At 40.6% G+C, this 26,997-nt stretch overlaps 1 protein-coding gene across 1 annotated transcript; it reads left to right on the top strand.

Annotated features, from left to right (window-relative positions):
- Positions 1-287: 287 nt before the first annotated feature.
- Positions 288-26,322, top strand: st8sia3 (ST8 alpha-N-acetyl-neuraminide alpha-2,8-sialyltransferase 3; the record flags this gene model as incomplete). Its single annotated transcript, XM_079256621.1, has 5 exons — positions 288-541; positions 9,161-9,190; positions 12,786-12,905; positions 18,800-19,357; positions 26,040-26,322. The coding sequence occupies 5 exons, from the start codon at positions 288-290 to the stop codon at positions 26,320-26,322; spliced, it is 1,245 nt and encodes a 414-aa protein (XP_079112747.1).
- Between the last annotated feature and the right edge of the window lie 675 nt (positions 26,323-26,997).

Genomic DNA, 26,997 nt, shown 5'->3' with positions numbered 1-26,997 from the left:
GACCTCCTCTCCTCTCTATTTTTACTCTTCAACCTGGGATACATGGGACTGTCAGTGCGTCACATCTGTTTCCTTTGCCGTCTTTTCCTGCGTGGAGAAATCCTCCCATTTTTCACCGCTCGGGAGGAGAAGTACCACCTCTCGCTTCTCCATCCTTCTCAAGGAGAGTGTTTCTGCTTCAGGCCTGTCCATAAATCCGTGCTTCCTCCACGCGGCCTCCTGCATCTCGCGGGACTATCTCTTCCTCCTCACGTGGAGTTCTGCGCCTCCGCCTCGCGCTGCCGCGGATGCGGTGCGCCTGGGTGCTCGCGCTCCCCTCCTCCTGGCCGCTCGCTGAGCGCGTGATCCTGGGGGGCAGCTGCCCGCAGAGAGGCAGGATGGTGCGCATCGCCAGTGCGCTGGGACTCATCATCTTCAGCGTGGCGCTGCTCATCCTGTCGCTCATCAGCTACGTGTCCATCAAGAAGGACTTCCTGCTCGGGACCTCCAGATATGGAGCCAACGGGGGACCCAGGATGTACATGTTCCACGCGGGGTTTCGGTGAGTCCAGGCCGGGCTGTGCAGCTGCAGATGTGCTAGCCAGCTGAGCTGCCTCACAGAAAACACAACAACACTGAATCAGCTCTGTTCTCAGGAGAAAGCAAGCAAAAAGTGTGTCATACCTGTGTGAAATGTTTGTTCATGTCTCCCTCCACCCTGCGGGAGGCCTCTCTCCTGTGGGAGGGGGTGGCGGGCTGCTGTGTTTTCACTGGCAGGTCAATCACTGGAAGAAAAATATTTACTGTCCCTCAAACTAAACAAGACAAAGGGTGTATTTAGTCATGGAGTACAGCCAAATCTCTGTGTTTTTTATGTGAACTATTTCAATTTGTTGTCATGTAGTGATAAAAAAAAAAAGAGAAAAATGGTTGATGGACCTCCTGAGGAGCCATGAGGAATCCAGTCACACCTGGATGTTCGGCGTGTTTCACGCAGGCTGGATCATTTTAGACGCTGAGCTCTGATAAGTTCAACCATCACGTTCTGATTCAGGTTCGTGATGAATATAAAATAAGATGAGATGATTATTTTAACATGATCAGTTCTGCAGTCCACACGGCGGTGTGGGGGTCCGCATCGGGACCTTACAGCAAGAAGGTCGCTGGTTCACGTCTCGGCTGCGGGGAGATTTGAACATTGGCCTTTTGGTGTGGAGTCCCACCATCCAGTAGGACTGCTCCATTATGACAAAAGTTATAATCACACTTATTTTGACTGAAATTGAGATCTCGATTATTTAGCACGATTATCCAGTATTTATAAACAACACTGTGTGTTGTGGTGTTCTAGACTCCGTGTCGTGCATTATAACCGTCTAATGGACGGTTCCAGTTCTTTAATCAGCTTATATAGGAACTATTTTACGTTGGCCTGGATGTACGTTTTATACCAAACAACCGCTGTCAGGCTGCAGCACGTTTCTCTCATCCACCTGTTAAAAGACAGCTGATCTGAACCAGCTGGTTAACATGTTGCTATGGTAACGCCCCGCAACGGAGGGATATTACAGTGTTTAACTCACCGAACTACGTGTGCGTTTATACAAAAATAAAGCAGCCAGTTGTTGCTGACAATGGTATAAACTATGTTTAGGTGAACTTCCACAGCCTACTGCAGTTATTCTACATTGACCTGCAGCCGGAGCCGACTGAGACTGGCCGCCTGGGAGTGCTTTAGGACGGGAGAGGCTCCCGCTGCTCCTTCCTTACAGTAACTGCAGAACAATATGTGCCTTCAAGTCAGTCGCCAAAACACCAGAAAAGTCTCTAATAACTCCAGTAAAAGCTGCTAGATTTGTCACTTTTAACAAAAAAAAGTCTCCAGATTTAGCGAGAAAGTCTCCAAGTTGGCAACGGTGTCTGAATGAAAGCAAAGCGGCTGTGGGAGGAGTTTACAGCACAGCGCTGCAACGCCAGAGACGCTCGATTAGCAGCTGAAGACAGCAGGAGAGGAAACTGCAGAGAGAAATAATCACACCCTTTTATTTTTATCATCGATGGAAACCCAGATCGTACTGAGATTAAAACCAGATTAATCGCCCAGACCTACCGCCCAGCACATGAGATGAGAGCAAAGTAATACAATAAATAAACATGGTAAAACTAGAAAGAGCATTAATTACTTCCGACTTCATGGATGAAATATTTAATAAACGGCGGTGTCATAGATGGTATGTAAGGACCATAAATACTACGGCTGTGACGATATGCTTTCATCTGGATTCGATTTGATTCCGATTTTTTTGGGTGCCGATTTTATTTAAATTGCGATTCTCATAATTCTTCGATATTGCTGATTTTTGTAGATTAAAAACAAAAAAAAATATGTACAACTTTTTTTTGCGTGTCATTTTTATTGATTTCAATTAGGAAAAAACAACCCAGTAGACAAACAAGCATTCTGCTGCTATAATGTCCAAAAAGACAAGTAAAAAGACAAAAAATTTATTATGGATTATTTTTATTTATTTGAAGAAAAGGATATTTTAACAAAAAAAATTCAATTGTGAAGCAAAAAATCCCTATTTTTGATTTTTCGATTTGATTTTCCCACCCCTAATACATAAAGCAGGCCGTGTCTGGCCGCGCGTGCTTTACTTGGAGTGGGAAAGCAAACGGACCATCCAGGGAACGGCATGGTGACATGCCAGATAGCTAGCTGCCTCTCCCAAACCTTCGTGAAAACTGCATAAAGTTTTAACACCAAAGTAAAAACAGCAAACCTCAAGATTCATTCATTCATTCATCATCCTAACCACCTAATCCGATGAAGGGTCGTGGGGAAGCTGGAGCCTATCCCAGCAGTCCCTGGGCGAAAGGCAGGGTACACCCTGGACAGCTTACCAGTCCATCGCAGGGCCAAACCTCAAGATTCATTCGCTTATTCTTGCTTCATTGTTAATCAGCTCCGATGAGCTTGTCCTACGCTGCTCATGCTACTTATTCCATATCGCACAAACAATGATTCAAACAAACACAAAGCACATGAAGCGCCCACCATAAATACACATAAAGCAAGTAGAGTTCCAGCCTTACAGCTGCTACCAGTGGTTTTACCAGCTTGTGCCTCCCTGTAGTACCACAATACCACTGCTAGTGGTAACAGGACTCTTATGACTGCTGCAGATCCAAGTATCTCCAACCCGCTACTATTCAGGGTGTATATCAAACGTTTGAGGACAGTACAACATGGATTCCGTGGGAAACAATCTGGTTTTTCTGGTGAAGTAGTTGGGCTTTACGATGATCTGCTGCTGTTAACAGTGTTGGCTTGATGGATGAAGAAAGATCGGAATGTTTCAGCAGAGTTTTGGTTCATTTTAACGTTTTACGTCTCACCACGTTTCTTTTTGATAACTCCACAGTAAATGTGTCGTATAATCAGGCTGACCGGTTCCAGTCTTCCACTTCCAAACGGAGGATTTCTGATGGTGATGATGAGGCGGCTTTGCTGAAATGAAGTGATTTAAATGTCTGTGTTTTCTAGTCGGTGTGAATGTGTATCAGCCTGAAGGAACACGGCACATCTGGCACTTAATCCCACATCAACTACATCATCTTATTCATCACAGCTCTGCTGTCTCCTCTTTTCTCAGTTAGATACATCTGCTGATGAAGATTTAAAGCATCAAAAATCACCTAGAATAGCAGTTTAAGTGGAGTTTTTTCCAGGTTTAAATTTTCTTATAAACCCTGGATGTTGTGAACACAATCAGTCATAAAGAAACGCAGGTTCAAACATGAAATCAGCCATTAAATTATCAGCGTTTTGTGATATTTTTATTAAAAATAACTAATTCCATCAATACACCAGAGTCAAATGATTGCATGGAAATATGTCTTTCACAAACATTCCTCTAGTCTTTCGCTTCTTCTTTTGTTCTTTGTTCGCTAACGCTTCCTGTAAAGGGACGTTTCTGTGGGGGGATTATACTCATTGACCCTCTGGTGGGTCATTAATGTGAAACATCTGTGCAGGGCTGCTGATAAAAAGAGAAAAGGAAAAATAAGCTGCAGTGGTTAAAATGACCGTCTGTGAGCTGATGGAATCAGCGCTGGTACAATCTGTTTCACAATGCGCTTAAGTACAGAGATTTTTAAATACCTCATCTGCAGCGGACTGAAATGTTTAAGGACTGTTTGCGTCCAGTTTGTACAATAACGTTAATATTGTGTTACATTCTTCCCTCCTTTCAGTTTGCATTTTCCTCATCGTCTTTGCACAGAAAGCTTCAGACATGTTTCACCAGGCTTCTATCGGACCCGTGCAGAACAGCTCCACAGAAAACCGCTCTGTCCAACATGTCGGGTCAGGTGTGGAGTGTGAAGCTAAAAGCGCATCCGTCTGATGCTCTGGAGTCCGGAGAGCCGCCCTTGGCTGCCATGATTTACAACATGAGAGCCACATTCAATTTCCTCCCACCTTTAATCCTTTTCCGTCACCGCAGGCCAAGGTTGCTCTTTAGATGAGTTAGATGTGAACATTTGAAGAAAGCACTCTGCTGGTGGACGGACTGGAGATGTCGTCTGCTGTGTCGTTGTTTGGTAAGGGATAGTTTAATCACATTAAAGTCATACTTTTGCTCTGGTGACAGTGGTGCCTGAGGATGGGATGGGTGTTTGTTCATGTCATGACCTTCCTGTCCACAAACACAGCAACATACAGGACCAAATACTGGTTTTCCAAACCTTCCTTCGCTCCAAAACTCCTAAAGTTTGACTGCCAATGAGACAATGTCAGCACTCAGTGCAGGTTTCTTTTTGTTTTACTTATTTTGCAACCAGGAAATATCCTGAGCAGCTTGTGTAAACGTATCAATGACAAGCTGAAATTTAGTCTTCATACCTAGTTAGCTGTGTGGACAGCTGATCTAGTGATCGCATGGGTTTAGCTAAAAGCCCATTTATCCTTCCTTTGCATATTTAAATAGGGACATCTAGTTCAAATGTCGCTGCCTTCATACACGTCCTTTATGTTGGCATGGTTGTTTGCCAATACATCCACCAGAGAGCACCATTCAGAGTTCAACTTTGAGTTCCAACATCAGATTATGAGTGCGTTCACATCAGGATAGTCTGCTGGACTCGGTCAGATTGGGGACTCAGCTCAGTTGTTGGGGGGGGGGGGGGGGGGGGGGGGGGTTGTCCATTCAGACCGAGACTGCGTTGACGCTGCACTTTGGTCAAACGCGCTAAACCATTAGAATAATATATCCCCATTCCCACCAGAGGTGGCGCTGCACTAGTATTTAGCAAAAGAGAGGACAAGACCGGTGTGAAGAAGAAAACTCTGTTTCCTCCACCAGTGAGTTAAACATGGGGACCAAACTATGGCTGTTTTGGGTTTTTATTGTGTCTAAAGCAAGTATACTGCAGAAATCCACTGCAACAATGGACGCAGTATGAACACCAGACGAGGCAGAGGACCCTTAACGCCATCGCTATGGATTTACCCACAATGCAATTCTATACCTACATGCAGGAAGGGACTTGTTTTGTAGTCTGCTTCCTGTATTTGGTCCACTTGAAACTGGCCGAGACCTACATTTGTAGGTGGGCCGAGTCCGCTTCTTTTTTTCGAATTTAAATATGTTTGGCAAGTTCACATTTCCCCAAACAAAGCGGACTTTCCAAGCAAACGGACTCGAATTCGGTTAAAAAAGGGTGATGTGAATGTGCCCTAAGACAATGACCAGAAGTGTATAATCCAGGTGCCATAAAGTATAAGTCCTGTTGAGGAGCTTTTCCAGCCAGCCACTAAACCAGCTGAATCAGCTCAGCTTCATTGCGAGGTAGATGGGCCTGCAAGTGAAAACACCTGTTCTAAATGCACCAGGTCGATCCAAAAACATGGTAGGACTTCTACTTCATCGCACCTGGATTATACACCTCTGACAATAACAAAACCAATGGATGAGATAATGATAATGTTCTTAGAAAGGCATATGAAAGAGTAGTCTGTGTGATCATACCGCAGCTTCTTCTTCTTTCTACCTTTCGTAGGTCACATGTCTGCTATACTCCTCAACACTGCCCCTGCAGTTTCTGGTGGTACCACTTTGTTTGCTTAATGAGGCTATGCATCTGCAAGGGCCCCGAAAACTGACCAAATTCTGCATGTAAAGGACTTAGAAGACAGACAAAAGGCGCAGCATCTGTCCTTAAGGGTGGAGCATAAGTTGTTCTTAAATCTGTGATGTGAAATTGGATTCAGCTCGAAGTTCATAACAATCTCCTCCTCAAGGTGTCACCATATCATAGTGGAGCCGTTTACATGGGACTCAGTTGTTTGGGCCTTTAAGCCCCTGCTGGGATCATGCAAGACAACTTGGTTTTAGGAAATAGACCAGCCAAATACCAATTCAAAAGGATCCCCTGCAAAAATCACAGATCAACATTGGTCCACCTTTTCATGTGCTATCCCCGCTGTTGGAGGAGCCAAAGAGGTTGGATGCAGTGGGAGCTGGATGAGAACTAAAGATGGGGCCTTGGCAGTCCGAAACAGGCTCTATGGATATGGACGCCTCCCTTGTGAGGTTTTCCAGACAGGAAAAGTGAGGTCTAAAGCTGTGGTAGGTATTGTTGGGGAGCTAGTAAGATTTGAAAGTGGCGCCCTGTCTTGGCTCCTCCCCCTGTCTTGGCCCCTCCCCCTCTGGTTTTGCTCCTTGCGTGATCCAAGGCTTTTTTATTCGCAGCTTTTTCCAACAACGATTTTTTCTTTCTCGGCTGTTTAGCAGGAAGAGGCAAATAAACCGAGCCGGGTCGGGAAATCCTTCCTGCATTTTCTCAGCCATGTTTGCCTTCCGAGTTTCTTTTTCACTACTTTGTATTTTCATCCTAGCACGCTGTTTATATGCAGGGTGTGGCTATCAGGTATGCACAGCGGGAGGGGGAGGAGGGGGAGCTGGGGGAAGAAGCTACGAAATATAAGAAATGAACAAATCCATTTGGGTCGGAACGTTTGGATTGGTCAGAGTTTTTACAGATTTACAGTAAACTGAGGGGTCTAACTATATTTCTTATTGTTCATGATTACAAAATGTATAGACTACTATCAGGACGAGGAACCACTTCACCCAGAGTGAAATTGAAATGTCTCGGAGCAGCATTACCTAATCCAGCTTTAAGCTGTCAGCAATTCGGATAACCTTCAGACAGATGGATGAATGGATGGATGGATGTGAATGGATGGATGGATGATGGCTAGATGAATTAATGGAAGTATGAATGGATGTGGATGGATGTATTTATGTATGAATGGATGGATGTTTATGGATGGATGGATGTAAATGGATAGTTGAATGGAAGGATTAATGGATGTGGATGGATGGATGATTGATGTATGAATGGATGGATGGCTGAATGAATGGAAGGATGAATGGCTGTGGATTGAATGGTGGATATATGGATGGATGGATGGATGTCAATGGAGGGATGGGTGGGTGTATGTGTGTATGTATGCATGTATGGAGGGATGGATTTATTTATGTATGTATGGATGAATGATTGATGGATGGGTGTGAATAGATGTGGTGCATGGAGGGATGTATTTCTGTATGTATGTATACATGTATGGATATGATATAAACTTTGAGCTATCGCTCAACAGCACCTTTAGTCGTGCCTGCAGGTGTTCTGACTGTGTTGTTTAGTTGGCTTACACTGAGCTATGTCTGGACATCGTGAGACCAAGACGACACAATCTCACAGTTGTGTTTAACAAAAGATATCAATATTGTACAACAACTACATTGTCGTTCCCCAGTTTTCTACTGATGACATTTAGACTCCGATCGTAACACAATGCCATTAATGGTTCAGTTTTGTCAAGAATGTTTTTCGTCAGAGAAAAACTCTGTATGGAGCCAACGTCAAAAGCGTTACAAACTTCACCGTCAAGTTGTTACTTTAACAATTACTTTTCTACTTTGTTATCACCTGCTAAAGCTTACAGTTAGCAGTTAAGAGAACATGGGCTACATGGATTAACATGTAATAGAACATAAAGCATGAATATGAAGTGTGTGTGATGTTCATCATGATCGCCATGGTATACTGTGCTAATTAACTAACCCTGTTCATTAAGGCCTTAGCCAGCTTAAACTCGCTTAAAGTCTGAATTTCAAGTAAACAAGAGCTGGAACAGAAGCAGCAACAAGCTGAAAAAGTATCTGGCACAAATCAGAAACAACCAGAGGAGCTTTTGACAGCTAATTAGGTTGATTGGGAACAGGCTGGTGATAACAGAACATTACAAAGAGACTTATAAATATGGGCACCTTCACAAATCTGAGACAAACTGTATCTAAAATATGTGGAACAATATTAGAAAAATGATCCTCAACATAAAGTCTAAAGTCAGTCTTTGATGGTTTTGGATATTTCCTGCTGCAACACACTTGAATCGGATTAATGGGTCAACATACTTGGGTAAAACTTGACAACAAGATGTTGAAAAGAGCCATTTAATACGAATCAAGTGTGCAGGATCAGGGAGACAATAACAATATGTTAAACTGATGCCCTCATAGACCGGAAATTTACACTACCATCAAAACATTCGGAGAATAAGAAGGAATCTCGGTTTGCACTGGACAAGGATGCTCTTTTCAGAAATTGTACATCAATCCTAACTTTAACCATATGTTGTGAACTTCTATCTGTAAGCATAAAATTTTAGTGTAAAGTAGAAAATAGAGGAAAAGGTTATAAATGATCGTTTTCAATGTCACTTTTAGGTATTGTTGCAGAAAGGGCTTTAATGCCATCCTAGTAGAGAATTATGGAAGTAAAAAAGTAAGCACTGGACAAGTATTGAAGCTTTGTTGTGAAACTGCGACACATATTGATCCACTGTATGTAGGCTATTTTACAAGTTGTCATGACAGTTTGTTGGCCTGGCCATCCTCACTAAGCAGCAGCTGTATTACATCACTTTTATTTCATTCAAAGCATAAAGGATGGTATTTAAAATGCACTGAGCAGTTTGCATGCTGGGTTTTTGTATGTATTCCTGCCTCTCCGTTAGATTTCATTTGAAAACCACTGGTGTCATTTAACTAACAATAAAGAAACAACTGGGTCAGTTATATTTGTTTTGTGTTTCACCTTCCTGCTGCAGTGAGAGGCCACCTCGCAAACCTGACCTGAGGTGAATACAGAGTGATGACACTTTCATTACAGATGCAGTGTTGCAATATGTCCTTCATTTATTCTATCTATCTATCTATCTATCTATCTATCTATCTATCTATCTATCTATCTATCTATCTATCTATCTATCTATCTATCTATCTATCTATCTATCTATTTATTTAGCTTTTTTGCTTCAGCTTTGTTTGGGTAAGCTGAAACCTGCAGCCAACTGCTTGTGTTAGAAAGCAAAGTTGAGCTTACGCCACTGAACCTGCACTGGCACGTTTGAATATGATCCTGTTGATTTCTAACAGCATGAAAAAAATCTGTTTACTTCCTAATTATTTTTAAATCTCACTTTAGGGAGGAGTACTTCTCATTGCACAATGGTGTGTCACATAATCTGTTTGTTCTTAAATCAGTGTGCGGTGTATCAACTGTGGCAGATGTTGCAGTAAAAGAAATTAAAATGATTTACAGGGTTTCAAACTGACATGAAGTTAAAGTAAAATACGATGAAATGACTTATCTGTGAGTTTTGTGATTAAGGTAAGATCCAAACACAGAATGAGATTCCATACTCAATCTGCTGATCATGTTTCAACGCCATGTCTTCATCTGGACTGTTTTCAGCTGTAACACAAACCCCACCAGTCAAACCATAATTTTATCAGATTGTTGTAAACATGCTTGCTTTTATAGCTCTGAAAGCCATAATATGGAACATAGTAAATGACTTCTGATGGTGTTCACGCCCCTAAACTGGTATATGTAAGATAAAGTTATTCATACAACCTGTTGTTTGACACTCTTGACCCTAAACTTAAAACATTTTTATGTTCTGTTAGCTTGTACATAATTTCTCAAATAAACCTAATTCTGATGCATCTTTGGAAGTTGGTACAGAAAGAATAATATAGCTTAGCTAAAATCTTGAGTTATCCATGTGACACTTCTGACCTCAGACTATAACAGACCAAGATGTTCTTCTAGCTAGCAACTAACATAACCTAGCTTAGTGAAAAGTTCGCCACAGCACACAATAGACCACAGATATTAATATTTTATTGATCTGTTAGCTTGCAGCTAATATAATTTAGCTTAGCAACAATACTTTAGAAGTCTGGCACAACACACACTTGACTGCGAACAGTTAGCTCTTCTGTTAATTAGCAGCTAATATAGTTCAAGAAAAAGACAGATATAAAGAATTTGTTATGGCCCTGTCCCAATATTCACTCTTCCTCCCTTGTGTCCTTGGATTGAATGTTCAGGTTGATGCAATCATGATGTATCAGTGATGTAATGGGAAGTTGAAGCCATACCCATCACTGTCTTTATTTAGCTGTTTTCCCAAGCTTGTAACCTGTGCACTCAAACCCTGACATGCATATCTACCAGGTGCACACTTAGAATACCATAAGATTTAGTGTAGGTATTGCGACAGGGCTAATAACTCTTTCTTGGCCAGTTTTAGCTAGTGGCTAATATGGGATTCATCCCTGTGTGCCTTGTAGAGAGAAAAAAAAAATCTGACAATAACATAGCTTAACTGAAGACTTGAAGCCATAGATACTCTTGACCTAAGTTTATGCTAGCAAGCAGTTGACATAGCCTAGCTTCTTGTAAAGACTAGAGGTTTCCAGTAGCACATTTTTTTATTTTAGCTTCTAACATCTTGATGTTAGCAGCTAATAAAAAGCAAAAATACTTGGAGTTTAGCACAGCACATTCTTGACCTAAACAGTTTAAGCTCTTCTGCTTCCTAACAACTAGCATAACTTAGCTAAGTGAAAAACCTTAATAAATAGTTTTGACACAGCACTTTTTAACAGTTAGATCTTTCGTTAGCTAGCAATTTACAGTTATCAAAATATTTGTCTGTCATAATCATATCTAACCAAGCAAAGGAAGTCATGACCCTTTTGATACAGCTAAAGTTTCATCATTAGATTACTAATGTTGCAAATAAATTATTTTAACAAATCAATACTTCTACATGCTCTGTAACTAAGACACAAAATCTGATCCATCACGAATCTTAGTAGTTTTTGGATGTTGTATTTTTACTTTTTTTGATGAAGCCAGAAAAGCAGTTTTTCTCTGTTTTTAATCTATGAATTAATACTATTAATTAATAAGCCTGTGTGTGAACAAGATTGACTTTACCAATAATTTACATTTGGCTCTGTGGTCATTTGAAGAGTTGTTTCTATTGTATATCTAGACTGGACACTATCTTCCTGATAGGAAAGTAATTCTTTCAGCTACAAGGGGATCAAGCTACAAAAGCTAGAATGCTAGAATTTCTCTTTTAGAAAAATCCTAAAATCTACAGAGTACACTGTCAGATTGAGTCTTAGTTTAATATAATCTCTCATGGGGATTATCATTAAAAGGAAATGGATTTAAGGCTTAATGCACTGCAATAAAATGTTCATCTTAACAAGAATATTGACTTCTTCCCAATCTTTAATGTAGAATTTCTTCACACATTCTGAAGATGTATCTGAGCCAAATTTGGACAAACAGTATTTTATTCCTCAGAGCTTCAAATTAAGTTTAAAAACTTGTTAAGATGGACAAAATTGCCAAAAGAGTATGGCCTCATTGCTAATTTATCTGCAGACATCTGATTTAATATATTCTTTCACTAAATAAGTTTCTTTCACATGACAGAAAGTCACTAATAGCCTGCATCGACAATGAGCTGATTGTTGTCTTAAGCAAACAGCAGCAGTAAAAATGTGCTTCATTTACACAGTTTGTTTGTTAAATAGCTCCTTGAAATTTCTGCATGTTCTTGAAGGCATTTTAGCATCAAACAGAAAAACAGCTAGCACAGAGTTCCAGTTCATGTAAAGCTTTCTCAACCTTTGTAAGCTTTTTCTGCATTCATATCATAATGTTTAAGTAGGATTTATAATCAGACTTGGCCCTAAAGTAATGTAACATTGAGACATGCAAGCAGATAATCAGACAGGTGGTAAATCTGTTGTGTTGGCAGAGAAAATAAAGGATAAAAAAAAGGAAAAGTGAATGTAAAATTATTACTGAAGCTGTAAATTTGGAATATCCATGATGGTTTTAGTTGACTTCATGGTTAACTCTTGACTTACAGCCCTTATTATTGTAAAACAGAGTTAAATGATAAGCAAATCTTATTTATTTTATTTACTTACATATTTTATTTCTAATAAAACAAACAACATATGAGATGTTGACATTTAGATATTTTATCATTTCATGGAAATAATACTACCTCAATTTCAATCTGATGGCAGCATCGCATCAGAGATAATTTATCCAGATAAATCAAAAACAATTGGATGAGCATTTGAAAGCTAATTAGGGTAACTGGAAACAGGCCAGTGACTGGGTACAAACTATTTTAATAACCTGTCTGATTCCCTGACTGCTTAAACCAAATATTTCTTAATAATGTTGATGCCAGATAAATGGTTTTGTATTTCCGTCTTTCCTGCATTTCCTATAAATCTTTATTTAAAAAGCTAAAATGCTTCTCAAAACATATGAAAGTTCAACTGGGTGAGGCTGACCGACTCCTGGTACGAGACGTTAACCTGCATGTCACTTCCTCCTCTGCGTAGCTCCCAGACGGCGATGAAGTATCTGGATCCAGCTATCACTTCTCTCACCAACATTCTCAGCGAGGACATGCAGAATTCCTCTAAGTGGAGTTACAACAGCTCTGCTTTTATACAGCTGAGGTACGCACACACACACACACACACACTGTCCCTCTTTGTCCTCGGCTGTGGACTTGGATGGTCCTGCAAGTCGAACAGGCTTTTAGCACTTACAGCAGTGAGCGTTACTGTAGTTGTGAAAATGTTTCTGTTTCTTGGCGAAAAGCTCTTTCAATGTCACAGAAACAGAAAATTTCACCACGCTCACATGAAAATTTATCATTTACACAAATTCGTTTTAAGCCAGATGGCCTCTGTTATTGAGACGTTTTGTTAAATCTCAGTCTCAGTTTGGATCCATTGCTGGAAACCACCAAAGCCACGGGTTTTTTCTGCTGTATGTCTGTGTGAAAATACTGTACACTACTCTACATGTTCATCTGCATTTCTGCAACATCAAGCTGCATTTTCCAATTCCAGACTACGTATTCTGTAGTTTCAGATGAAACAAAGGTTTTCCTTCCGCTTCTCGTTGCCTGATCCTTGTCTGATGACTATGTAAGGTGATTAATTTATTCTACCCTGCAGAATCCTTTCTACTGGACTTATATTGTGGTTCACTCCGGTTTCTTTCTTCCAAACAGCTTTTTCATGTTCTGATCCTGATTCCAGGACTTGGATCAATGAATAAACATGTTTATTCAAACGATGGTTGGATTTCATGTTTGATAAAATTGTGCCTTTTTTCCGGTCATGTCAAGTTGATATCAGTGCAGAGTTTTTAATCTGTCCATTACTGACTGACTTTTACGGTATTTTTACCTTGTAGAAAGATTTTTCTGGTTCAGCCGTTTTCTGAGCGACGTTCACCCTTTTTGGTGTCACATGATGTGGAACTGGTTCACTTAGATCTCACAACCAGTTCAAAGTATTACGGGAGGACAAAGTCACTTCCAACGTAAAGCCAGCTGGAACAAATATTTTCCTTGTAGCTCTTTGGTGAAGGTTTCTTACCAGCACTATTTTAGCAAAGTTGACCAATGTTTTCCATGTGATTCTGATATAAAACAAAGGAGATCATGTTGCACAATGTCATATCAAAAGCACTAAATGTTTGAGAAGAATCCGACCTGTAAGCGGAAATGGAGCCTCCATCATCGCCGTTCATGTCAGAAGAGAATCGTATTATTTTATTGATGAGGTCAAGGAGATCTGGAGGTAATGTTCAAACACTGGTGACTAAAGTGGAAAGATGGTGTGTAAGAAAGGTAGTCCTAGATAACAATACCTTCTTGGTTGTGTGTACGGGAGGGCGTGCACATTATTTATTAATCTGACAATAAATTCGTTAACTTGACCTTCCTGGTAGGGTGCGGCTTGTCACATTGTTACATGTAACATTAGTTTAACAGAGTATCTACAGTGGATGTAATTTCATTTTAATTTCAATACGTTAAATAAACGATCAGTTGCAAAATGTTAAAAAATAACTTAATAAGCTGAATCAGCATAATTAAGATGCTGTGGAACGGTGACGGTGAGGTTTCCCACAATGCAGTTTCTGTTGGGAGCAAATTAGAAACAAATTAGACATATTTCAATGTATAAAACCTTAAAACTTTTATTTTGGCAGATTAGTAAAAGCTGAAATTACACAATACTCTTTGAAATGAGACAAAAAGGTTTTGATTTTCTAAAGATATCTAAACTAAACATCCATTTTCCATTCATCCATATTGAATAAATTTTCACTTACAAGTTGTTAAAAAAAAAAAGGGGAAAAAAACCCGTTTTTTTTTTCCGTTGATGAACGGAAGTTGCAAAGCATGTTTTGGTTTCCACATTGACCTGATATCAGCAATAATCAACCTTCCACCAGCGTTTCCTTCTACTGGTTGTCCCAGTATTTAGATCCAGTGATCCAGGCAGCGGCTGCACCGTCACAAACAACGTCTTTTATCTGACAAACTCCATCTTTATCAAGTTCTTGCAGCAGATCAGGAACATTTATAAGTTCATTAGTTACTTTATATAAAGTGGACTCTAAATCATCATGTGTGTCGAAAATATAACCAACATGTAATGAAGCATCTCTCTTTTTGAATCATGTGAAATTGATCAAATTAAGTATCATCTCAATTAAGTATCAACCTCATGAACTTACAACTAAATCAAACTAAATCAACTAAATCAAATTGATCAAGTTTGACAAACTAAAACCATTTAAGTTACATGTACTGAAGCAGTTAAAGGACAAAAATGTAGTTTTTTTTCTTAAGCATATCATTTTAAAGTAAAGCCAACAGGTTGGATTTTACAGTGCATGGGGTGGGGGTGCGTGCCCCCCCCCCCCCCAATATAGAGATAGGAGAAACACTGGTTATTAATTATATTGAAATATCTAACAAAATAAAACATTAACAGACTTTGCAACAGTCTGTTTCTTTACCAGCTTGTGATAACTATTTTCCAGATATGTGTTCAAGTGTGGATTGTTAGTTATCAAAATGAGTTCCTGTCAGACGAGACACCAAACATAGGTTACATTAATGTCAGATGTCTAATTTGAAAAACTGAATAATTGATCAAATCCAGTCAAACTTAAATCTCATACAAAAAACAGAACATTCTTTTCATTATAACAATTATGTTTAAAAATTAAAACGAAAACACAAATGTTCAAATGCAACACATTACAGGTCAAGATGATCATACTGTGTTTTTCTCAGACATCACATCCACACAGCACCCCCCCACCCTCCCCCCACCTCTGTCTGCACAAACATAAACTCTGACTTCTACTCTCTGTGTCTTTAACTGAAACATCGATAGAAAACATAACTGGAGATAAACATTTGCTTTATTCTGAGGTGAGGAAACCACCTCAGGGCGGGCCATGGCCCACACCACAGCCAGGGATCAGATCCCCCTACCAGCAGCTGTGGACCGTGAGCATCGTTGGCTGTCCATGTCAGCAGAATGATACCGTAAGGACTCACTAATGCAAAGACGATGCCACAAGATGCATGCAACACTTCAAATGGCGGCTGGATTCATCAAAAGTTACAGTAAATGAAAATCCTTTAGTGGCAGAGGGATAAAGACGTGAAACTCTGCTGATCTGGATGTTTTCCAGCAATTTCCTAAAGAAGAACCTAAAAAAGCGCAAAAGTCCCAGTTGGTCTGGAGATCTGACGTTTTTTTTTCTCTTTACAATCAATCTTCACAAGAACTGCAAAGGACAATAACACGAGGGCGACACCTTAACAGCTACTATCAGACTCAAATGAAACCACTCGGCTAATAGCCAAGCTAAAACAAAGTAGACAGCGCTAATGTGTCTGCCAACCAGCTCCATTAGGCCTCACCGCGCACATCAACGCTGCAGCAATCATCAGTTTACCATGTAAATAAAAGAAATCTGAATCAATAATTCCTAGCTTGGTTCAGTCAACGCCGCCTGTATCTGCTGGAGTTACAGTTGTGCTCATATTTATTCATACCTTTCATTTAAAGTAAAAATAAATAAAAATTTTATGAAAATCATGACATTATTTTCTAATTCTGGTTCAATAGAAATATTTTTTTTATAAAGCAAACAAAGAGGATAATTTATTACATATTCCATCAGTCATAAAGTAATATTTAGTTGAAGAATCCTTTAATGTTTCCGCTCCAGTCAGGTGTTTTCTGTTCCTCTCAGTCAGACTTCTGCACCTGTTGACAGGTATTTTGTTTGTTTGGTTTTTTTTTCCTTTCTTCAGCTCAATTAAATGAAAAAAACAGAGTCTTATATTACTAAATTATATTTTTGCAAACTTTTAGTTATTGTTCTCTTTTTAAGTCTCCAGTTATTTGAGTGACTGTTGTAAATTCAGCTTTTCTGTAATGAAAGGGGATGAATACATATGAGCACAACTGTATATGCATATGTTCGTGAGTGAACCAGCAGCCAAGAAGTGGACCTTGGTCAAAAATAACTCAACAAAAAGGAAAAATAATTCATATTTAGATTAATCAAATGTAATCAATCCAAGTAATTGTGAATGCAGTTAAATTAGTGACGGAACAGAACAAGTCACAGATGAGGAATAAGAGATCTTCTTCACTTTAACTGGATTAAACTGGTTTTATTGTTTGTCTTTACAGCTCATCTGATCTTTTCAGATTTAGTTTTTAGTGATTCGAGCTGTGAAAAGGAAGTTTCGGCTCAGATGAGCAACATAACAACAGAAAGATGGATTTCTACATCTGCTGTTGCCAAACAGCGAACGTCCTTCCCTGGAGCTAACTCCCCACGGGATGCTTCCCACGTAGCAAAATTCCTGAACCATGAATTTTAACATGACCCGACTGAGGTTTCAGAGTAGGAATGTCCCTCATATTCATATTTAATAAGCTGCTTCATTTCTCAGTGTTTACTCCCATTTTTATGAATAATACTCACATATAAACAGCCACATTTATCCGTCTTCTTCTTCATGTCTTTGCTAAATGACTGGTTTATGTGCCAGTAGTCAACCTACAGCTTTGTGACATGGTGCATCATCCTGCTGGAAGTTTCCATCAGAAGATGCTACACTGTGCTCAGAAAGGGATGGACATGGTCAGCAGCAGGACTCAGGTAGGCTGTGCTGGTTAAACCAGGTCATGTTGGTACTAAGGGGACCAAGGTGGGACCAGAAAACCTCCCCCCACCATTCCACCAGCAGCAGCCTGAAGCGTTGATCCTGACGGCAGGATGGATCCATGTTGTCATGATGTTTCCAGCAGATTCTGATCCTACCATGTGAATGTGGAGCTGAACTGGAGACTCATCAGACCAGCAACGTTTCTCCATCTTCTATTGTCCAGTTCTGGTGAGTCTGTGTGAATTGTAGCCTCAGTTTCCTGTTCTTACTGACAGGAGGGAACCCGCTGTGGTCTTCTGCTGCTGGAGACCATCTGCTTCCAGGCTGGACGTGTTGTGTGTTCAGAGATGATGTTCTGGTTGGAACCAGTTCTTACTGGACTTCCTGTTGTCTTTCCATCATCTCCAACCAGTCTGCCCATTCTCCTCTGACCTCTGACACCAACCAGACATTCTGGTCCAGACAACTGCTGCTCGCTGGATGTTTTCTCTTCTTCAGACCTTCTCTGGAAACACTGGAGATGGATGTGTGTGAAAATCCCAGTAAACACTCAGACCAACAACCATGATGTATTCAAAGTCACAGAAATCTCCTTTCTTCCTCGTTCTGTTGCTTAGTTTTAACTTCAGCAAGTATTCTTCACCACGTCTACCAGACTAGACGTATGGAGCTGCTGCCATGTGGCACCTTTACTCTCAAAGTTCTCTTTTGCATGTAGACATATGGAGAGAAGCATTGAAACGTCTCAAAGCCCAAAAGAGAAGAAAATTAAAAACTCAAAGATTTTAGACTGATATAAATAATTTATTTTCACACTGAGACTCTTTGTTTTGAAGTCTGTGTGCTTTAGAGTTCTTTAAATCTTACAAAATAAAAAGTAAAAAGCAAACAGTGACACACACTGAATAAAATCAAGCTTTCATCTTGTTAATAAGACCGTATTGACCTGATTCATATTAGACGGCGCTCAACAGTTTAATATCTGGTTCTGACCACGCATGTTGACCCATTAATCCTATTCAGGTGTCCTGCAGCAAGAAACATCCAAAATTATTGAAATTATTTCCTATTTCCTAATTATTTCTTGGAGCCCAAACAGGACCTGATGAAATCAACACCTTCAGAACGCAACGGCTTCCACGTCAAGATTATTCCTTTGGTTTTTGTGTGTGTGATCGCTTTACGCAAAAGGTTAATATTAACCAACGCACTGAAATGTCTTCCAGTAATTCACCGCATAACTTGTTATGTTAATGTGGAGATGTTTTTGTCTTCAGGCAAGAACAGCCTGGCTACAATCTGCCTTGTGACGACTGATGGTAAAGTTGCAGTGGTGTCTTGCAGGAAGGAGATCTCTCAGTACATCGACATCCCCCACAACTTCACGCTGACTCGAGACGCTGTCCGAGTCGGGCAGCTGATGCACTACGACTACTCCAGTCACAAGTACGTCTACTCCATCGGTGAAAACTTCCGCTCGCTCCTCCCGGAGGTCTCGCCGATCCTCAACAAGCACTACAATGTCTGCGCGGTGATCGGCAACAGTGGCATCCTCACCGGCTCTCGCTGCGGTGCACAGATTGAGAAATTTGACTTTGTCTTCCGCTGCAACTTTGCACCAACAGAGGTCTTTAAGAAGGATGTTGGGCGTCGGACCAACATGACGACCTTTAACCCCAGTATTCTGGAGAAATACTACAATAATTTACTAACTGTTCAGGACAGGAACAACTTCTTCCTGAGCCTGAAGAAGCTGGATGGTGCCATCCTTTGGATCCCAGCCTTTTTCTTCCACACATCGGCCACAGTGACGAGAACGCTGGTGGACTTCTTTGTGGAGCACCGAGGGAAGCTTAAGGTCCAGCTAGCTTGGCCCGGGAACATCATGCAATATATCAACAGGTGAGTCACATTACACAACAATGCATCCACATAATATACAGCCATCAAACTGCAGATATGCAACATATGTGATGGTATTAAATACGTTATTATAGGATTGCCCATGGAAGGTGCTGGAGGGCATGTTGTGGGCTGTATGACCAAAATTAGTTTTTTCCCGACACCATCTCTGCTGTGGCAACATTTTTGCCCCATGTGTAACTGGATGGCAACCATATTTCTCTTTCCTCTAACTGGGAGAAGAATTACTCCCTGAGAAAAACCCAAACCATCTATACAGTAATGGTAGCATGTGGCCCACCTCTGCAGTTTGGGTTCCCCCATATTCGACCTTCGCTTGACAGTGTCGCTTGTGTGTGCAGCCGCTGAAACTACCAGATGTGGCTCAATGGCTCTGGCACAATGACAAATAAAGCTGATTCTGATGTGGTGCTCAGCATTTGCTGTAAACTGGGGGTGGGCAACTCCAGTCCTCAAGGGCCGCAGTCCTGCAGGGAAACTTCTAACACTTGCAGGACTGTGGCCATTGAGGATTTGAGTTTCCCATCCCTGCTGTGACCTTTTCAGCAAACTCTTTGACAAAAACCAAATTTCTTGACTTTACATCAATTTTTGTGGGTCCAAGTGAAGTAAATACATAAACCTCTGGGGCCGGTGGGCACACCAGTGCTTCGAATAACTGATTTCAAGACAGACTACAGAACTTTTGACATTTTCCCATCACGCGCCGCCTATCGACAGCTAATCCAGCATCCATCCTGCATCCTACTTGACTTGTTAGCTTTCTCCAGCCAGTAGACGAAGATCTTACAATGACTTTTGTTTTGTCTTTTTCTCCCTTCATATCTTCTTATGTTTCTTTGCTGAATCAGCAACATTGCATGTTCAAAACAGCCAGTTCCTTGTTATACCATGAAGCTAAAAGTCTCATTGTGACCTTGATGTAAAAGTTGTATAGTGTCGGTTTATCAGCCTCAAGATGCTGCTGGGTAGCAGCAGCTCCAGAAATACACTTGATAGATGTCACTTTGTCATCAAACACGTCCGGGACGCGGAGTTTTAAGGTCAGAAAGTTGTAGAATGAGTCTTTAAGAGGAAGCGTCAGAAAAAGGCACACAGAGTCTATAACTCAGCTTCTGTCAACAGGGCAGATTTATGTCTAGTTTTCAAGCTGAATTGATAGACCAACTAAAACTAGTTATGAAGATACAAAGTATCTTCTTGTGTAGAATATTACTATCACATTTGTGGTGCAGGAAGAAACAGAATGACGGCAGGTAAACTGATGGAAAGTTGTAATATAAAGGTAAACACAAAAGTAGGAATTGGGTGGATTGCCCTCTCCGGGTCGGGAGTGAGGTCCTGCCTCAAGTGGAGGAGTTTAAATACCTCGGGGTCTTGTTCACGAGTGAGGGGAGGATGGAGCGCGAGATCGACAGGTGGATCGGTGTGGTGTCTGCAGTAATGCGGACTCTGCGCCGGTCTGTGGTGGTGAAGAAGGAGTTGAGCCAGAAGGCGAAGCTCTCGATTTACCAGTCGATCTATGTTCCTACCCTCACCTATGGTCATGAGCTGTTGATTGTGACCGAAAGAACAAGATCTTGTTTCCTCCGCAGGGTGGCCGGCTCTCCCTTAAAGATAGGGGGAGGAGCTCGGTCATCCAGGAGGAGATCAGAGTAGAGCCCCTGCTCCTCCGCATCGAGAGGAGCCAGTTGAGGTGGCTCGGGCATCTGGTCAGGATACCTCCTGGACATCCTCCACCAGAGGCCCTCCTCTGGGAGGAGATCCCAGGGAAGACCCAGGAAACGCTTGAGGGATTATATCTCTCAGCTGGTCTGGGCACGCCTCGGGATCCCCCCACACAGAGTTGGCAATTGTGGCTGAGGAGAGGGAAGTCTGGGCTTCCCTGTTTCGGCTGCTGCCCCTGCAATCCGACTCCAGATAAGCAGCGGAAAATGGATGGATGGACAAAAGTAGGTAAAAACCTAAACATACAGATGGTTTGATAAGACCTGTTTTTACTCTTTTAAACAGTTAATCAGCATTTTTTTGCTCCAACAGAGTCATTGTTTAATATTTTTGGGAATAGTTTTAATCTTGAAATGATGCAATCTTAGACAGTTTCAGGTATCTTGAATGTGGTCTCGGTAATAAATGTCTGTTAGTCAGAGCCCCATTACGCTTTAACAACCCTGTACCCCGCCGTATCTTTATCCTGTTTGTTGTCATGTGTGGAAAGGAACGTGTTTTTGTATTGTACAGTGCTTTGCTTTATGTTTACGGCAGAGAGGAGATTTAGGCTCCAAAGCCGGATTAAAAGGCTATTTAGTGAGAGGAATGGCACACAACTGTAACTGTGTGTATGGAGAGGGATTTAAGTCTGCTGCTTAGTGTGGCAGCAGCCGAGTAGGCTGCTCACACAGCAGCGTAATCTTCATCAATCCCGCTAAATCTACCTGTCCTGGAAGAATTACCACTTTCAGGCAGCTCAGAGGGATTTTAACACTAAGAGGACTCGGAGACGCTTTTGTTGTGGCCGGTTAGGAGAGCATCCCCCTCCATGATGCTGCATGACTGCATGATGAAAGCAGCTGCAATGGTCACAGAACAGCTGTATCTTTGCAGCTTCCACAGATTCAAATAATACATATATATATATATATGTATATATAAATATATACATATATATATATATATATATATATATATATATATATATATATATATATATATATATATATATATATATATACACACACACATATATATATATATATATATATATATGTGTGTGTATATATATATATATATATATATATATATATATATATATATATATATATATATATGTGTATATATATATATATATATATATATATATATATATATATATATATATGTATGTATATGTATATATATATATATATATATATATATATATATATATATGTATGTATATATATGGTGGTGAGACAGCCAGCTTTCTCACCTTCAAAATTTATTGTTGTTTTTGTTTCATTATATTTATTTAATTTTTTTTTATATTTACTGTAAAAAAGAACGTTCTTATTAAAGTTCAGGAGCATTTAAACAACATTTTCGTTCTCAAAGAAGCCGATCTCCTAAGTGCAGGTGAGTCTTTGAAAACCTTAACTTCTTATGGAAGCTTTCTTCTGCAGTTCCTAGGTTTATCGATATATATATATATATATATATATATATATATATATATATATATATATATATATATATATATATATATATATATATATATACACATATATACACATATACATATATGTGTGGAGCTTGCATGTTCTCCCCATGTATGCGTGGGTTCTCTCCGGGTTCTCTGGCTTCCTCCCACCATCCAAAGACATGCATGTTAGGTTAATTGGTTACTCTAAATTACCCCTAGGAGTGAGTGTGAGCGTGAGTGGCTGTTTGTCTCTGTGTGGCCCTGCGATGGACTGGCGAGCTGTCCAGGAACAGCTGTGTGTAACTCTCTATGGTGAATCATGATGGATAGTTTACCCCTTAAGTGATCTGTGCAAGTTTTCCAGTGCAACAATCCAGACACAACATGTAGTGTTTATTCAGAGACTAGATGGTAAATTATCCATGATTACACCATTATTTATCACATCTTCATCACCATCACCACCATGTTTCTAAGAGACCTCTATTTTCACCTAGACATGATGATGAAGACACTTCCTGTCAGACTTTCCACCAATCAGAGAGCTTAAACTGACGGTAACGTCCAATCAGGAGCAGTCAAAGATCAACAAGTGATGAGAAAAGCAGAAAAATAATGATCCTCTATGGCTGGAGAAAAGCCAAGAAGACGTTTGGGATGCAGCCGAGGTGGAGGTGCTTTAGTGAGGATAGCAGGTAGATAGTAGTAGGAAGACGTGTGGAAGCATGGAAACAGTGTGTGTGTTTCAGACGTGAGAGAATGATGTGCAGATGAGAAAAGGCTTGGTCACTGCTGATCTGTGTGTTATTTCTACATACTTCTGGTTGCTCTTTATGCTGATTTATCTATTCATTAGGGGTGGAAACATCAATTTTAAAAAATGGAATAATGGGATTTTTTGCTTGACAATTTTAAAATCGAATTTTTTGTTAAAAAAATAGATTTTTTTTTTTAATAAATAAAAATAATCCATTACAAAATGTTTGTCATTTTTATTGTTTTTATTGATCTTCTTACTTTCTTCTTGGGTATTATAGCATTAGAATGATTGTTTGGCTGCTGTGTTGTTTTTTCCTCATTGAAATAAAAAACATAAATGACTAGCAAAAAAAAGTTTTGTATATTTTTTTCGTTTTTATTCTACAAAAATCAGCAACATTGAAGAATCGTGAAAATCGCAATTTAAATCAAAATAGCACCACAAAAAAATCGGAATTGAATGGACAGCAAAAGCACAGTCCTACTATTCATACATTCATTTTACATAATTTTAGCCTCACAATGTGACAACTGACGCTGAAAACATCATGTCTGCATGGAAACATCACGTCTGCATGGTAACATCGCGTATGCATGGAAACATCATGTCTGCATGGTACCATGTTGTCTGCATGGAAACATCACATCTGCATGGAAACATCATGTCTGCATGGAAACATGTCTCCATGGAAACATCACGTTTGCATGAAACATCACATCTGCATGGTAACATCATGTCTGCATGAAAACATCATGTCTCCATGGAAACATCACGTCTGCATGGAAACATCACATCTGCATGGTAACATCATGTCTGCATGAAAACATCATGTCTGCATGGAAACATCACGTCTGCATGGTAACATCATGTCTGCATGGAAACATGTCTCCATGGAAACATCACGTCTGCATGAAAACATCATGTCTGCATGGAAACATCACGTCTGCATGGTAACATCATGTCTGCATGGAAACATGTCTCCATGGAAACATCACGTCTGCATGGAAACATCATGTCTCCATGGAAACATCACGTCTGCATGGAAACATCACATCTGCATGGTAACATCACGTCTGCATGGAAACATCACGTCTGCATGGAAACATCACATCTGCATGGTAACATCATGTCTGCATGGAAACATGTCTCCATGGAAACATCACGTCTGCATGGAAACATCACATCTGCACGGTAACATCATGTCTGCATGGAAACATCATGTTTCCATGGAAACATCACATCTGCATAGAAACATTATATCTGCATGGAAACATCACGGTAACATCATGTCTGCACGGAAACATCACGTCTGCATGGAAACATCACATCTGCATGGAAACATCACATCTGCATGGAACCATCATGTCTGCATGGAAATATCATGTCTCCATGGAAACATCATGTCTGCATGGAAACATCATGTCTGCATGGTAACATCACGTCTGCATGGTAACATCACGTCTGCATTGAAACATGTCTCCATGGAAACATCACGTCTGCATGGAAACATCATGTCTCCATGGAAACATCACATCTGCATGGAAACATCACATCTGCACGGTAACATCATGTCTGCATGGAAACATCATGTCTCCATGGAAACATCACGTCTGCATAGAAACATTATATCTGCATGGAAACATCACGTAACATCATATCTGCACGGAAACATCACGTCTGCATGGAAACATCACATCTGCATGGTAACATAACGTCTGCATGGAAACATCATGTCTCCATGGAAACATCATGTCTGCATGGAAACATCACGTCTGCATGGTAACATCACGTCTGCATGGTAACATCACGTCTGCATGGAAACATCACGTCTGCATGGAAACATCACGTCTGCATGGAAACATCACATCTGCACGGTAACATCATGTCTGCATGGAAACATGTCTCCATGGAAACATCACGTCTGCATGGAAACATCATGTCTCCATGGAAACATCACGTCTGCATGGAAACATCACATCTGCATGGTAACATCACGTCTGCATGGAAACATCACGTCTGCATGGAAACATCACATCTGCATGGTAACATAATGTCTGCATGGAAACATCATGTCTCCATGGAAACATCACATCTGCATGGAAACATCACATCTGCACGGTAACATCATGTCTGCATGGAAACATCACATCTGCATGGAAACATCACATCTGCACGGTAACATCATGTCTGCATGGAAACATCATGTCTCCATGGAAACATCACGTCTGCATAGAAACATTATATCTGCATGGAAACATCACGGTAACATCATATCTGCACGGAAACATCACGTCTGCATGGAAACATCACATCTGCATGGTAACATAACGTCTGCATTGAAACATCATGTCTCCATGGAAACATCATGTCTGCATGGAAACATCACGTCTGCATGGTAACATCATGTCTGCATGGAAACATCATGTCTCCAAGGAAACATCATGTCTGCATGGAAACATCACATCTGCATGGTCACATCATGTCTCCATGGAAACATCATGTGTCCTTGGAAACATCACGTCTGCATGGAAACATCACTTCTGCATGGAAACAACACGTCTGCAGGCTGACTGGGGTTTAAAGGATGGAGTTTTTGACCAAAAACTAAAGAGGTGGAGATAAAACAGATAAATTTTTTTAAGGGTTTATCAGTTATTTGATCTTATTCTGAGCTTTACTAAACTCATGTAACGGTAACGGTCCTCTGAACTTGTACTCAACAGCTACTGGAAAACCAAGCAGTTGTCGCCGAAGCGGCTGAGCACTGGGATCCTGATGTACACGCTGGCGTCCTCCATGTGCGACCAAATTCACCTGTACGGCTTCTGGCCCTTTGGCTGGGACCCGAACACAGGTAAGGAGCTGCCGTACCACTACTACGACAAGAAGGGCACCAAGTTCACCACCAAATGGCAGGAGTCCCATCAGCTGCCTGCCGAGTTCAAACTCCTGTACAAGATGCACTCGGAGGGACTGCTGAAGCTGACCCTCTCCCACTGTGCTTAATGCTGTCCCTGCAGCAGCTGCACATCACGTCCAGCTTTCCTGTCCACAGGCTGGGGTTGCAGGAAGGAAAGGACATAAGATGAGGATTCATGGAGTTTTGATAAAAGCAGCATCCTGACTGTAAAGCAACTCATGAAAGCAGAGCAAACACAGATGCTGTGAACTGCAGGAGCCTGAGAAGCCAGGAGAAGCTCTGTTTTCTACTGAGGAGTTTCATGTCGGACAGCACTGCTGCAGAGGACTTTCAGACTAAACTTCTTTCATGTTTTCGCCTCTTCTCACGTCACACAACATATAACTACCAGGAAATTTCGTATTTAAAGCAGGACCATGTTATGCTCGCCTTTTAACCGAAAACCTGCAAAAAAAACACTCATTTGTCCTTTTTTTCTTTTCAAAACAAAATTATAAATCAGGTAATACATTTTTTTCTGTTTCTACGGTGCATTCTCTGACACACAGCGTAAAGTCAGGGAATGTTTCATTCTGTATGAATTTATCATGATGCACCGATGAGTTTAAAAACAGTTGTGGACATTTAGTCGAAGCTCACGCGGCGCAGAGAAAACCTCCGGGTCATGTGACTTGTCTCATTAAAACTAAGTCAAAGTGAGGCGTTTCTTTCTGAGTTATTTTCTGCTCAGAGCAACTTCTGAGAAAAGAGACACCTGTTTA

The sequence above is a fragment of the Telmatherina bonti genome (assembly GCF_933228915.1).
Source record: "Telmatherina bonti genome assembly, chromosome: 17".
Taxonomy (NCBI): Eukaryota; Metazoa; Chordata; class Actinopteri; order Atheriniformes; family Telmatherinidae; genus Telmatherina; species Telmatherina bonti.
Note: the sequence above shows the minus strand (reverse complement) of the source record. Positions and strands in the feature narration are given on the sequence as shown.